Genomic DNA, 15,562 nt, shown 5'->3' with positions numbered 1-15,562 from the left:
TACCACTTTTATTGAAAAAAAAAAAAAGGAATATTTCTTGATATTTTTTTTAACAGTAGAAGGACCAATGTCCTGTTATAAGATGCCAGACTAAAATAACATTTTTTTGTTTCTACGAAATATTTCTGTTATCACTTTTCTATTGTATCAAGCCACTTTATTAGCAGTGCTATACCCCATCTACCAGAAGATCCCTTTCTTTTAAGTCAGCTAATAGATAACCGAAATGTATTGTTTATCAAGCTATTGTTTTAACATATTTGACAATATAATTATATTACTTACCTAGCTCTGCTTCCTGAATTGGATTGCACTTCTACTCGTGAACCTCCTCTATTGGTGACAGTCATTCCGAGCCCCCGAGCCTGAGCATGAGTTCCATCCAGCCCCACTATAGCAAATCGAGCATTCTCCTTGAAAGAAGCTGCAACAGAGACATAGACCACATTGGAGTGTGAAAGGCTACAGTCAGGCTGAAAACTCTATTTGTGCTTATGGCGTAGAGCAGAGAAAATACGAAGGTTAACAACTCATTCTCTAATACAAGATTTCAACCACACTTTTTGGGGTAGGGAAGTGAGATCCACGAGGGGCCTGTTTTAAAACAGTCTTCCCTATCCCTTTTGAAACCAATATTTCCCATACTAATAAGGCTGTATCCTTTACCACTTGAACAAACTGCTCTGCCTTTCTCTAGATTTTCAGCGATGATTCTAGAAACTGCTCTTGCTGATTAACGAACCATTATTGACATAGTCTGCAGGGCACAGAGACAAAACCACATTGTGCCTATTAGCACCCACCAATAGCTACTGGATAAATTACCTTAGCGCTCATCTGCAATAAGCGTGATTTCAATTCACTTTTGAAACCACACACAATTATATAACAGATTGTCTCATGGCAACAGACAATTTCCAGCCTATATCCCAATTATGGCTGGATTTCCTCACTATATTCAGCATGTGGCATGGAAAAAACTAAACTGCATTCTTCTGTATGCTGAGAAAAAAAACTGATTGAAAGGAAAGGGGGATAATAAAAGCATATAGGGGTCATTTACAAACACAAGTGGCCAATAAACTGTCAAATCAGTACCTCTGTCCTTGTCTTTCAATGAAGGGAGACACAGACTCCCCCCCTCCATTCTATTGTTCTTTGTGGTAACATGGGCTAATGAATTATAGAATTGCACAGTAAGAAGTGGTAATTGCTATGACTTCTGTTTTACTCCATTACTTGATTGTGACGTGGCATGTGACCATACACTAGCCAATAAAAACTGGTGTCAGGCGATGTCAAACATCACAGTGAGGACCACATCAGCTTTTTGATTCCATCCTCACTCTGACCTCCGGTATTCTAAAATTGAGATCCAACTGTTGGGCGCTAAGGCCTACAATCAATCGGATCAAAACAATATTGCCCACCTTGCCAAATAATTTTACACAAATCAATATCTAGCAGATGTGTGAGCAGAAAGTAAAGTACTGTTTGGTTGTTATAGCCAGATTCAAAACTCACCTAACAAAACAGATGAGCCTTTCAAATTTTGACATCTGTTTAATAGACAAACTGACCACTATCTATGGTACAAAGATAGTTGATGTGATCATCCCTCCACACACATGTATGGAAAGCAATATCTAAATGTGATTTTATCAGTACACGTATGGCCGCCTTACAAGATCCCTGCACACAGAGAATCACTTATATCAAACAATTAGCCTAACATACAGCTGTACCTTGCTGGCAGCTCAGGGAAGATGTTACAGGCTTTGGAGAGTTATCTTTCTGCAGAAGTAAATAAAAAGAAAGTGTTATACAATGTTCACAAAAATGGGATTATTTGTCTGTCATGGTTCTGCTATGCAGGCATATACACTAGCTAATCACAGGTGCCCACCCCAATTTACATTAGCAAAAATTTCTGGTAGACTATGGACCAAGTTGAACATCATTCCCATGAGTATGAAAATAAGTGAACCTTTAGTGATAACCAATAAACAAGAAGTGTATACAGCCTAAGAAGATGGGTAAGGGTGTAAGTGTAAGAAACAAGACATGATATTTCCCACAGAAGTAGAAATTATACATGAATCCTGTCTTGATATACCTATTAATCAAGGTCAAGAGTGATGATACAGAAAAGGAAAACAGACTAACTTGCTTTATGTAAAATACCGGATTTGATCATGCAGTATTGGTGTGCTATTTAGGGTTTTTTCATGCTAATTATTTAAACCTTTATGTTAGGATTAATAAAATAATACCTTCAGCTTGTTGCTGGTGCATTCAGGGAGCAATGCCTTGCAGCTTTTATGAACATTTACAGCACAATCTGAAATAGAATAAATAATTAAAAAAAACAAAACAAAAACACACTACTTATAGCAAATTTCATGCCTGTTTTTTATTAAGAACAATCATAAGTAGCACTGCATGTTCCTGCCTGGGTTGTCATGCACTACAGAAATACACTTGTCATGCCCAGCTACTTAATGCACTCCAGCCTGCTTGTACTGTATGTAAGAGAACATGCAAACTACAGTCTTTTCTCTTGATATAACATATATATGTTTCCATAGCTGGAATGCTGTGGTTTCCAGGAAATCTTCAGTTTAGGTAAAGAAGACTAATAACAAAAAAAACGTGGATCCTTTCAATAGTTTGCTCAGAACTAGACACACAATATACTTACCTGGTGAGATCAGTCAGAATTTACTGCTGAAAACTCTGCTTTATAGTTGCAGTGACATTTTCACCAGATTCAGGAATCAGGCATATTGCCCATAGGGTTAAAGACAGAGCTGTGGAGTCTGAAGTAGTTTTGGGTAACCAACTCCACCTCCTAATCAAATCAGATTTAAGAGTTTCTATGAAGGAGAATTTCCCAGAAGCAAATCAAAATTAATACTTTAAGCACCCATGGTAGTGCCAAAGATTTTACAGTGAGCTCTGAAATTCCCGAAAATACCGGCTAGGAAAATACACTAAGTGCAGCCCAAGACAGGGGAGACAGGAGGCACAGTTATAAACGAGTTTAGCTGTGAATAGTTTATTAAAGTGAAAGTGAAACATTCCTGATTAAGTGAAAAGCGTCACAAAAGCAATCATTATTGGTTTTATTTCTAGTCTAAAAATCCATATTGATCAATATTTATAAAGTTGCAACATGTTTTGCAGCACTGTACAATGAAAGGGTGTGTATGTTGAACATACAGATAACGAACAAACACATAACCATTATAAGAGTTAAAGAGGGCCCTGGTCAAAGAGCTTATAATGGAAAAATGTATCTGGCTGTGCAGTTTCCTAGTTGTATAATACAGTTACAAAATGGTGATTTTAGGAATGGGTTTGTAACATTTTCATTAGAACAGAGTTTGCAGGTGGAGCCTTGGATAGAAATGTACTTTGTATACAGATAATTATCTCTTTCACAAGTGCTGGGGAGAAGAGCAGCTCATCCAGCAGAGTTCAATCTTCCAGAGATCAATTTGCCTGTTTATGTTAGGTTGGGATCAATGCCCCAAGCAGCAGGGACTGCATGGAGTTAAGCATTGAAAACTGTAACGACACTTACAAACCAACTTTAAAGGGATAGTGACATGTTCCAATTTTAAACCCTAGCACTGCTATCCCTTCCTAATGGATGTTGTGCCTCCCTCAGCTCACCCCTTAGGCTAAGGTCACACTAGGCGATAGCGCCGCGATTTGACTCGCGGCGACTTTTCGCCGCGACTTTTAAGCCGCAATCGCTGGGGAAACTTTTGCGCTGGCGTCTATGGGGAATCGCGAAAAATCGCCAGCGTAAAAACACACGCGGCGATCTTTTCTCTACTGTCGCTCGAAATTGCCTCGCTAGGCGATTTCGAGCGACAATAGAAAAAGATCGCCGCGTGTGTTTTTACGCTGGCGATTTTTCGCGATTCCCCATAGACGCCAGCGCAAAAGTTTCCCCAGCGATTGCGGCTTAAAAGTCGCGGCGAAAAGTCGCCGCGAGTCAAATCGCGGCGCTATCGCCTAGTGTGGCCTTAGCCTTAGTAGTGTGTGCTGGGGGCCGCACAGCTTGAAGTTGAGCAACTTCCTGGTTTATATCACGTTGTCGGGGCAGGGAATGTTCCTATAGGCTGGGCCACTTTTTACATTTGTCCATCAGCCTATCAAAATGTTGTAGTTCCCCAAGTGCATTATTACTCACAAAGCTATTTACTTTGAGCCAAGTTGGAGCCCCACACAGGTTAGTAAAAGCAGCAGAAAACAGTAGCAGCTCTAGGGTTTATGTTTTTAAAGTAACACATTCCTATTTCAACCTGGGATGTGTCACTATCCCTTTATATCTAATCTATTGAAATTTATTGGGAAGATCCCAAAATAATATTTTGCATTTTCACAAGTACTGTGAGCACTGGACTTTCTCTCTGATATTGGTGAACTCCACTTATCACCAAGGTAGTTACTCATTCCTCTACTATGAGTGTCAAGGATAAGTCAAAGGATTTATGAAACTGAGAATTTTTACAAATGTAAAAAAAAATGTCTAATTAATGTGTGCCGGTATGTGATCTATTATCCAGAATTCTCGGCTTTCTGGATTTCAGTCATTTGGGTCACCATACCTTAAGCTGGCTAATAAAATATTTAAACATGAAATAAAACCAGTAGGAATGTTTTGCCTCCAATAGAAAATAATTATATCTTGGTTAGGATCAAGCACAATACACTGTTTTATTATACAGAGAAAAGGAGAACTAAAGCTTAACTAAAGAGAAGACTAGAAATGTTGAATATTATGTTTAGGGGTTCTGTACCAGCCCAAGGCAACCACAGACCTTTGTCAGGGAAGATCTGTGTCTCCAAAGATGCCCCAGTAGCTCCCCATCTTCTTTTCTGGCGATTCACTGAACATGCTCTGTGCTGCTGTCAGTTACTGAGCTTATGGACTAACTCACAATATACAGTATATAAATGTCACAATATAAGGCTGATTAGTAATTAATACAGATAATAACTACATGGCAGCACAGAAACCAGTGCAATTAGCACCAGAATTTAATAATCAGCCCTGTGTCAGTTTATATTACAAGCCAACTTCATTTTCTGCTTGATAATTTGCGACGACCCCTCAGCAGCTGCTCAGAGCACAGTGTCGCAGACACTTTCCAAGATGGTGACCCCCTGTCACAAGTTTGAAGTCCTGGATCATTGCTGCTATTGCCAAGCTGAAATTTTAGGCTGGTGCAATAAGCTGAGTATGTAAAATATGGCATTTTTAGCCACATTAATTTTTAGGGTTTAGTTCTACTTTAAGGAAGGTCACGGTCTCTTTAAAACCATACCTCACTAGGTCTCGGTGCAGTTACCAATAGCAAGCAATCATAATGTCGCTTAGTTGACTGGTGCCAGTAGGAAAATGAAAGCAAATATCTAATTGGCTGTTACAGGCAAGTGAATTGGTGCAATTTAGCACCATTCTCTGGTGAGTAATGGTTTTTTTTCTGCAATAATGACAGTTTGTCAAAATGAACCAAAGATGTATGGCTTGGAGAAGCCCATGTACTTTGTGACTGTGAACAAAGAGCATGACAAATACCAGGAGCAAAGATACTGTACATAATGAAATGCTTTAATAAACAAACTGAAATAAAAATAAACAGCAGTCAATAGTATTGATGGCAGACTGGGGGGGGGCAAGTGTTTAGGACAGACAGAAGGCTAATAGCTAGCCCATAAAACAGAGCATTGGTCAGAACCAGACAACAAAAGATGCAGGAAAATGACGAGGCAGTAAAATACACAAAGCCAGAGGCTGAGAGAAAAAGTAATTAACATTAGTACAATGAAAGTGGTATTCACAGGGGGATGCCAATTAGAATATCACTTTCCTTGCCCTTCAATTACAAGGCTTGAGTCCACAGAGCCTCCTGTGGCCAATGCACTGTTTTTGATAGGGGATCTAGCAGGGAGTGAAAATAACAGTACCAGGTGGCTACATCTGCAACTGTATTCAGGATCTTTCCTGCTCAAATTGCAAATTTTACAGTCTACAGCAGTCATTTATCCTGCAATGTTCAGGCGGTAAAGTTTTAAAACACTTTTCCAAAAAACGGCAATATCTGTCAATAACTAATACCACTACCTGCAAATGAGTTTTAAAAAATTTCAGTTATGTGTTATTATCTTACTTGAATGATCCCCCAGGGAATTAAATCACCTACATTTTTCCAGGGCTGACATTCCTCTTTGGGGAAAAAACATCATTCCAGGGTTCTGTCTAAGTGCAACAACAACCACTTAAATGTTCTTTTCCCAGAAATCCCTTGTCCTCCACTAGACTAATGCATAAAGCAATACAAGTATGGGACCCATTATCCAAAATGCTCAGGACTTGGGGTTTTCCAAATAAGGAATCTTTCTATAATATGGACCCCCATACTTTGTCTACTAAAAATAATTTAAAAATTATATAAACCCAATAGGATTATTTCGTATTTAATATATCTTAGTTAGGATCAAGTACAAGATACTGTTTTATTATAACAGAGGAAAAGGAAATAATTTTAAAAATGGGAGTCTAAGGGAGGTGGCCTTCCCGTAATTCAGAGCTTTCTGGATGACGGCTAACAGGTGTCCAGATAAGGAATCTCATACCTGTATTTGTAAATGTAATTGCAGTTGAAAGCAGTGTTGTTTATCCCTTTCTGTTCACTGGGTCAGATTCAAGGTACAATTTAACAGGAGTCAGCACTCCATTATATATTTTTTGGTTGTTGGCTTGCATATAGTTTCAAAACCAGGAGCGCAAATAAATATATAAATAGACAAAGTACCGAATTCTCGATTTCAGTAATTTGGGTCACCATACCTTAAGCCTGCTAATAAAATATTTAAACATGAAATAAAACCAGTAGGAAGGTTTTGCCTCCAATAGAGATTAATTATATCTTAGTTAGGATCAAGCACAAGGCACGTTTTTATTATACAAAGAAAGGAAAACTAAAGCTTAACTAAAGAAGTAGGCTACTAATGTTGTACATTATGTTTTGGGCATCTTTGCCAGTTCAAGGCAACCACAGCCCTTTAGCAGAAAAGATATATGCCTCCAAAGCATCAGGTCCGTTCGCAAGTAACCTGGCTGGGTACCCAACAAAGGTGCGGGCTTAATCTCTTCCACCCACCCTTGTGGGTTTTTACATTTTTTTGGTAAGATTCAGCACTGTAGAGACGTCACTTCTGGGCAAATGTGATGTCACTTCCGGTTTTGCATGTCCCCCAGTTCATAAGGTTAGTTGGCCTATTGCGGGTCGGGTAGCGGGAACATGCGGGTGAAATTGCGGGCTCGGTTGGGGTTTCAAAAAAATGGACCCGCGAAGGACTCTAGCCCCAGTAGCTCCCCATCTTCTTTTCTGCTGATTCACTGCTCATGCTGTCACTTACTGGGCTTACTGTGCACAGAGTATAAATGTCACAATATAAAGCGGATTAGTAAATTAATACAGATAATTACTACATGGCAGCGCAGAAAGAAACCAGTGCAATTAGTATCAGAATTTAATAATCAGCCCTGTAGCCTCAGCTTACATTAAAGACAAACCACCAAGTTTAGCTTCTCAACAGCTGCTCAGAGCCCACTGAGTGTTGCAGACACTTTCCAAGATGGTGATCCCCTGTGACAAGTTTGAAGTCCTGGATCATTGCTGGTATTTTAGGCTGGTGCAATAAGTTCAGTATATAAAATATGGTATTTTTAGCCATATTAATTTTTAGGGTTTTTTCTCTTTTTAAAATTTTAACCATTTGCCTTTTAATGGTGTCTATGGGAGATTAACTTCCTGTAATTCAGAGCTTTCTGGATAATAGGTTTCTAAATAAGGCATCCCCATGAAAAGCCACTTAGAATTTCATTTTCTTTCATGTATTATTTTGAGTGGGCAGACCAAATGTAAAATAAACACAGATATGACATGTCTAATCCAGAATGCAAAGAGTCAGAAGAAAAAGACAAATAACTAAAAAACGATAACAAATAAATAATGAAAACCAATTGAAAAGATGCTTAAAATTGGTGAACCACCCCTTTAAGTTTTCTAAAATAATTTAAACTCTAAACAAACAAAAAAATCATAAATATGTATTTATGCTAGTTTATTTTAGTAATGATTTTTTTCTGTTTATAATAATGAAAATATTCTATTAGAAACAGAAAAAATGTACAAAATGATCTGTATGGCAAATGGCATTGCCATAGAAATCAGGTATAGGTGTCTGGGGTCCCACAATTTCTATGTGAAAGGTGGTCACTAAATTTTTTACCCCAGGATGACTTACCTTTCTTCTAGCATGCCCCTACCACTAATGTTATGAGTGTGCTCAGTTTGCCATTCGCATGTGCACTAGTTGTGTAAAACTAAAGGTAGATAGCAGCCAGTGAGAACAAGTAAAAGAGGAAAGGAGGCTGTGACATTTTGATTTGCACAGGCTTCAGTCTGTGAGAACATCAGTCTGATGCATGCAAACAAATCTAAAAATACATTAACTGTTTGGACCTTTAACTGCCCTGTCAAAGAAACAAACTTGCTATGATGTTGGTATGTAATGCAGTTTTACCCATTGTACTATGCATACCTGTTGAGAATTACAAAAGGGCAGGGGAATTAGAACAACATTCTTTTGTAACAAGCATAGTTTTCCTACTTATTTCACAAAGCATATACAAGAAAGGAAGGCAAACCCCCAAAATATCTCACTTGAGAAACACAAGCAGGTGCTTCTCATAGGATGATTGGAAGAAGACCCCCTAAACTACAATCACTCAGGCAACAATTCACCCAATGTGCTATTACACCTAGCCGTTGTGTATAATCATGTGGAAAAAACAGTAATAACAATAAAACATACATTTGTTTTATACTATTATAAAGGTATGCATTTTTATTCTGCTCAATAATTATTTTACTAAAATACTGTAGAATCCTCATTTTATGTTTTTCAGGGGACCAAGAAAAAATTATGTTATGTAAAAAATGTAAAACGTGAAATCAGGTAAATATATGAAAGGATAAGTCAACCCCAAAAATATTTTTTGCCTAACAAAAGAAAATGCAATTTCTTAGCAACTTTCCCATATAAATTTATACAAATTTTCTATGGTTTTTAAGTTATTTGTATATGTACTGCTATTCTCTGTCCTGGTCGCTCAGACTGTTGTCTGAGCTGATTAACAGACCTGTCTTTGCTGAGAGCCACCAAGACAGAGAATAGGCAGGGACAGACAAGCACGTCTTTCAATAGCAATACATATACAAATAACTTAAAAACCATAGAAAATTTGTAATGAATGTATATGTGAAAGTTAAAAATGTTTTTGGGGTAAATTATTTTTGGGGTTGACTTATCCTTTAAAGTAACTTTTCTTTACGTTCTGAAAGGATATAAGTGCAGTGGAACACATGGGCCCCTACTTCCGGTTCTTCGGTATTCTTCAGGGCCTCTTGATTCCCTTCGGCAATTTCCGGCACTTTTGTCACACGGGCATACGAACCGGAAGACTGCTCAACTGCGCATGTGCCAATACTGCGTTCAATTCATGAAGAATACAGAAGAGCCGGAAGATGGCACCATGAGCTCCGCTGCGCTTACTCTGCACCTATACGTGAGTAATGAATTAGGGGCTCTTTCAGGGGTAATCACCTATGCAGGGGGAAGCAGGGAGGGGGACTATGTAGGCTAGTGTTTTTTTATTATTGGGGGGGGGTTTAGCTCTCCTTTAATGTTACAGTATGGGGGGGAATAATAACATTCACAGAGGACAAACAGCAATTTTTAGAAACATCGGGACAACATTTTTATGTAAGATCCAGGAAAACATTACTTAAAATCAGGGCAATGCACCCATTTAAAAAGCTTTATAAAGTGGTGAGACCAAAAATAAAATATGTAAAATGTTGGAAAACTTAAAAATGGGGTAATTAAAATAGAGGTGTCACTGTATTTTACACCACTTCAGACCTCACATAAGCCAATGTCAATGTGAGACACATTGAGACTTATTTATTAAATATTTTTTAAGGTTGGATTTTAGTGGTTTTTGAAACAACGGCTAAACTCACAAACTCTAAAACCATGGCATGGAATGGCATGGAGATTATTAAAAGATACAATTATAAAAAGTGCGAAGAAAAAAAAAAAGTGCTTAACGATGGGCTAAAAAAAAACATTGACAACCTCAAAAAATTTACGTTTATTCAGACAAATTTCTAGAGAAGAAAAGATCCAAAAACCTAAAAAAAGTCCAAATTCATTATAAGTGGCCCAATAAGATCAGTGCAGCTGCCATTTCTATAGGACCTTGACAACTTTTACATGGCAAAGTCTGCATTAGTGGTTTTCATGAATCCTGCAAATTTAAAACTTTTAGACATAAAAATTAATTTTTAGATATATAGGAAAACCACAAATTTTTCTAAATGGGAAAAAAAAAATCAAAATTCAGTTGTTAGTAAATGTAAAAAAGCCATCTTCACATGGCACTGTTAAACAACTCAACGCTGAATTTTACAGCTAAAATCAATACATGGCTTGATAAATAAGGATTTTTATAGGACTATGTCTGATATCAGAACACATATGATATATGATCACCATTTTTCTGCATAGCGTGATAAATTCCATTCAACTGAATCAAACCTGAAGTCAAGTTATTTTACAGCTCTTGACAACTCAATGCAACAATTATTTTTTTGTTCAAACCATACTGTTTTTTTTACATTTTATTTAAATCTGAATAGGCAAATAGGGTTCAAAGCCAATACTTATGGAACGGAGATATCCCTATATTGTTTAAAGTAAAATTTACATGACAAAGAAACAATGAGCCATGAAACTCAAATGTCTCAAAGTAAAACTGCACAGAAGCACATGAACTTTATACTACATTAATTAATATATACTGTACAGGGTTCAATTCATCAAACGAAAAAACACAGCAACTGTTAATTTCTATAGACCAAGACCCAAGTGAACAACCACTTCATCCATCTCTTTAAGTATATACTCTGAATGTCAACTAGATAATCAGCTTAAATATTTGAGTCAGACTGCAGCTGAATACAGTCAGCCTGTGTATTGCATACAAATCCAGTGGTAACCATTTGAATACAGCAGATTTCCAAAAGATAACCAGAAAAATAAATATAATCTACGGCACTGCAACAATGATCCCTTAAAGCCTGGACCATTAATTCTAGGACCCACAATGCTAAAAGAGTTTAAAGTAACTTCTCTCCAGTAGCCTGAAACAAAACAACTACAAATATATGTGCTGCACTAGATCAGTATATGCATTAGATCAGTGTTTATATAAAAAGGGACACACTGTGTCATTCTCATCTCCTAGCATTACGTGCCTCCTTCCTTCATATATATGGTGCCCGATAAAAAAAAAAAAAAGATTTAAATTGCATTTTACCTCTGAATATGTAATAACATCACAGCAGCAAACATATCTTCTGTTCTCGGTGTTTAGGCTGAATTGAGGACTGGGCGTGTCATTTCATTCTTCCACAGGAAGTGGTCATATCTGTGAGTGACAGGCAGAAGCGTGCAATAGCAGCCCAAGTCCCGCCCCGCATCTCTCTTCTCTCACATCACGCTGCATTCCTGCTCATTGTGTAAAGTGGAACTGCATAGGTCCTGCATAGGATCTGAAGTTCTGTTTAAAATGAGACTTATTCCCAGCATTTTAGGGCATTTTCACAGGAATATTTTTTTAAATAAAAAGTAACGCTATATAACACATATACTCCTTGTTTTTGAAATGTAACTGTAATTTTGTGATGCAACCTATGTCTCTGTTTAATTAAATTATGAAGTTTGTGAAGTGCAAAAAATGTAGCATGTTTACGAAACACAATTGGGCTCATTTATAACCACTTGTCAAATTTGCACTTGGGCAATAACCTATAGCAACCAGTCAGTGATTAGCTTTTTTCAGCCAGTTACACGTTGAGCACTGAAAGCAAGCGGTTGCCATGGGTTACTGACCAGGAGCAAATTTGCCCACTGTTTATAAATGACTCTCAATGACGCTGCCACAAAACTGTAATCTGAACACAATACAGAACTGTTGAGAACAAACAGGCACAATAATAATAGAATCAGTTAGCTCATGGATACTGGCGTTCCCAAATCTGAAACACACAGGGGCAGATTTATCAAGGGTTGGAAGTAAATTGGAGGGAATTTTTGAAGTACAAAAATTCGAAATTCGAAGTAATTTTTTGGATACTTCAACCATCGAATAGGATACTACGACTTTGAATTTACTTTGACTTCGATTCGAAGTAAAAATCGTTCGAATATTCGACCATTCGATAATCAAAGTAATTTTTTGGATACTTCAACCATCGAATAGGATACTACGACTTCGAATTTACTTCGACTTCGATTTGAAGTAAAAATCGTTCGAATATTCGACCATTCGATAATCGAAGTACTGTCTCTTTAAAAAAAACTTCGACTTCAATACTTTGCCAAATTTAACCTGCCAAAGTGCTATGTTAGCCTATGGGGACCTTCTACAACCATTTTCTAAGTCTTCACACATCGAAGTAAAATTGTTCGATCGTACGCTAAAATAGTTTGAATTGTTCGTTTTTAATTTGATCGTTCAATGACCAAATTCGGTGAAAAATACTTCGACCTCCATATTCGAATTCTAAGTATTTCAATTCGATGGTCGAATTTCGAAGTATTTTTTACTACGAAATTCGACCCTTGATAAATCTGCCCCACAGTGTCAGACTGGGACACCAGGGGCCCGCCCAAAAACCTTAGACTAGGGGCCCACTCTCAGTACTATTATAATTCCTCACACAACCTCTTTTCTGCTAGTCTCTTTTCTTAACATGCTATAATCTATTATTCAATCTATTTTGTCTCTTTGTTCTCATAGAAATAGGGAATGGCCATGAAATAGGCCAAATGTTTTTAAGCAGGAGGGCTCACTGACACCTGGGCCCACCAGGAGTTTTCCTGGTATCCCAGTGGGAACAAAATGTCTGCGTTGTAAGGGCCCTTACTTGCACATCTTCTGGGTGTGACTGCATCCCATTAAAAATGCACCCTCCATTAAAGGATTTGTTAACCTTTAAATTAACAGGATGATGTAGAGATTGATATTCTGAGACAATTTGCAATTGTTTTACATTTTCTATCATCTGTTTTTTCAGTTATTTATCTTTTAATTCAGCAGTTCTCCAGTATGCATTTTCAATAATCTGGTTGCTAGGGTCCAAATTACTCTAGCATCCACACACTGCTTTGAACAAGAGGTTGAAATATGAACAGGAGGGGACCTAAATAAAAGAGCATAAAATAGCAATAACAATACTTTTGTAGCCTTACAGAGTTTTTCTTTTTTAGTGTCAGTGAAGGCAAAAAGTCAAAAACTATAAAAAAGAAAAATGAAGGCCATGTGAAAATTAGAATTAGCCATTCTATTCCATAGTAAAAGTTAACACAAAAGTGAACCACCCCTTTAAAGCAGTAGCAGTATTCAAATTGTGATTTAGCCACAGCTGGTGGGTCACCACCAGAAGAAGATAGAAGAAGATAGAAGTAATTCTGTGACAGTTGGAGGCTCATCTGCTTACATTATTATTCATTTTCATTTATTTAGTGGAGACATATTTCACAAACCTTTACAGAGATTATACATCATTAATTTCAGTCCTTGTCCCATTGCAGCATACAGTGAAAGGTCTCTATTACATTCACACACACTATGGTCAGTTTATCAGGAGCCAATTTACCTGCCTGTATGTTTTTAGAGTGTGGAAGGAAACTCGCACAAGCACAGGGAGAATATGGAGGAACATGCACTTTTGTCATTATACATTAGCACATATCATGTGTATCCCCAATTTCAGTGCAAGAACTGTGTGTACTCTTAGCTAGAAGTAAGAAAAGACAAGAAAGCATGTTCCTCCATGAGAGCAGGTGGTGTTCCAGCTAGGGCTGGAACTAGGGGTAGGCAGAGTAGGCACGTGCCTAGGGCGCAAAGCTGGGGGGGCGCCAGGCACATACCTGCTCCCGTCTCCCCCCCGACTGTCGCTGTTATCTTTTGCGTAAATGCGATTCTGCACATGCGCACTGAAGCCAAGTTTCGCGCATGCGCGCTGAAGCCAAGCGCAGTACTGAGCCGGTGCTGTGGCCCGACAGGTTGCCTAGGGCGCCTGGCTGGGTTGGCCTGGCTCTGCTGTCACAGTACTACAACGGCTTCCATCCAAGATTGAAGACAGATGTTGCAGCTGGAGGGACACCTAGATACAGTTGTACATAGGGAGGTGCTCTGATTAAATCACAAGAAGTTCATTCTAAGGTTTAAAGGAGTTGTGATTATCTGACAGGAGGAGGGCCACAGCATACTATAAAGCCCCAGTCACAAAGGGAGGCCCATTTATCAATGGATGAATTTTGAATTCGTATGAATTTTTTTAGTTTGAATATTCTCGCAATTTGACTGGGAGGTTAATTAAGAAAAAATTTAAATGTCTAATATGCAATAGAATGGCTCCCACCCGATAATTCTAACCATATTAGTTTCGTATGAATCAAGTTTTTCTCCTGAAAAAAAAACGTAAATGTCAGTAAGGCTATTAACATCTCCAAATGGCTTAAGGGACGTCTGCCATTGCCAAATGAACTCGGCAGGTTTTCGGTAACAAATTTTCAAATTAGGACTTTTTCCATGGTCGAGGTGTGATAAATCTCACATTCATATTTACATTCGAATAGGGGGATTAAAATTTGAATGTGTGAATCTTGACACTTGAAAATTCAAATTCAAATTATAATTTACTATTTGACCCTTTATAAATCTGACCCATAGTATAAGGGGCAGTACATTTTGGTGCTAAGGTCCTCCTGTCACTGTTCCTGCTCTATGTGCATTAATTGTGCACTTGCTAGTATAAGGAGCGGAAAAAGGTCCTCTTGTCACAGGCAGAGAGCAGCGTTTTATTTGCTGCTGTTTTATCCAAGAGCAGGGCCAGAAGAAAGAACCCCTGTGCTAAAACCCTTATAGTATGTTGTGACCCTCCTTCTTCAGACAGAAACAACTTCTTTCAAACTATTATTCATGAAGTATCATTTAATCAGTACACAGGATCACCTCCTTATAGACTATTGCATTTAAGCGGTCTTCCAGGAAACCTTAGACAAAACAGACAGAGAGCATATCTAGTGAAAAATAGAAAGAGCAAATACATTGTCATTATGAAAAAATTTGGAAGAGACAGAAACCAAAACTGGATTTATCTATGGAATGCCAAACATGCACCTGCTGGTCCCTATCCATAAAAATCTGGGCATTAAAAACATTCTGTTTCATAGTTATCCTGATCAGCTACATTGTTTGTATGCTTCTTGCTGTAATTATACAATACATATAACTAATTATAACCACCCAAGCTTATGCAAAAATTGTTGTGGAGGACAACCCAGCAGTCTTGTAAATTTTAGTCCAGAGACAGGCAAAGTTACCTAGTATGGCTGATAA

At 37.9% G+C, this 15,562-nt stretch overlaps 1 protein-coding gene across 4 annotated transcripts in view; it reads right to left on the bottom strand.

The window, feature by feature from the left end:
• arhgef18.S (Rho/Rac guanine nucleotide exchange factor 18 S homeolog) overlaps positions 1 to 11,603 on the bottom strand; it is a 47,940-nt gene extending 36,337 nt beyond the window's left edge. For 2 of the 4 annotated variants that reach the window (XM_018243646.2, XM_018243648.2), the window contains exons 1-4: positions 11,471 to 11,603; positions 2,274 to 2,341; positions 1,746 to 1,794; positions 286 to 424 (exon numbers count right to left, since the gene is read on the bottom strand). In XM_018243646.2, coding sequence (XP_018099135.1) covers positions 286 to 350 — 65 coding nt within the window. In that variant the 5' untranslated portion in view covers positions 351 to 424; positions 1,746 to 1,794; positions 2,274 to 2,341; positions 11,471 to 11,603. Of the gene's footprint in view, positions 1 to 285; positions 426 to 1,745; positions 1,795 to 2,273; positions 2,342 to 11,470 lie in introns of those variants that run through there. The other 2 variants (XM_018243645.2, XM_018243647.2) reach the window with 2 other exon arrangements.
• Between the last annotated feature and the right edge of the window lie 3,959 nt (positions 11,604 to 15,562).

The sequence above is a fragment of the Xenopus laevis genome, chromosome 1S, assembly GCF_017654675.1.
Source record: "Xenopus laevis strain J_2021 chromosome 1S, Xenopus_laevis_v10.1, whole genome shotgun sequence".
NCBI lineage: Eukaryota > Metazoa > Chordata > Amphibia > Anura > Pipidae > Xenopus > Xenopus laevis.
Note: the sequence above shows the minus strand (reverse complement) of the source record. Positions and strands in the feature narration are given on the sequence as shown.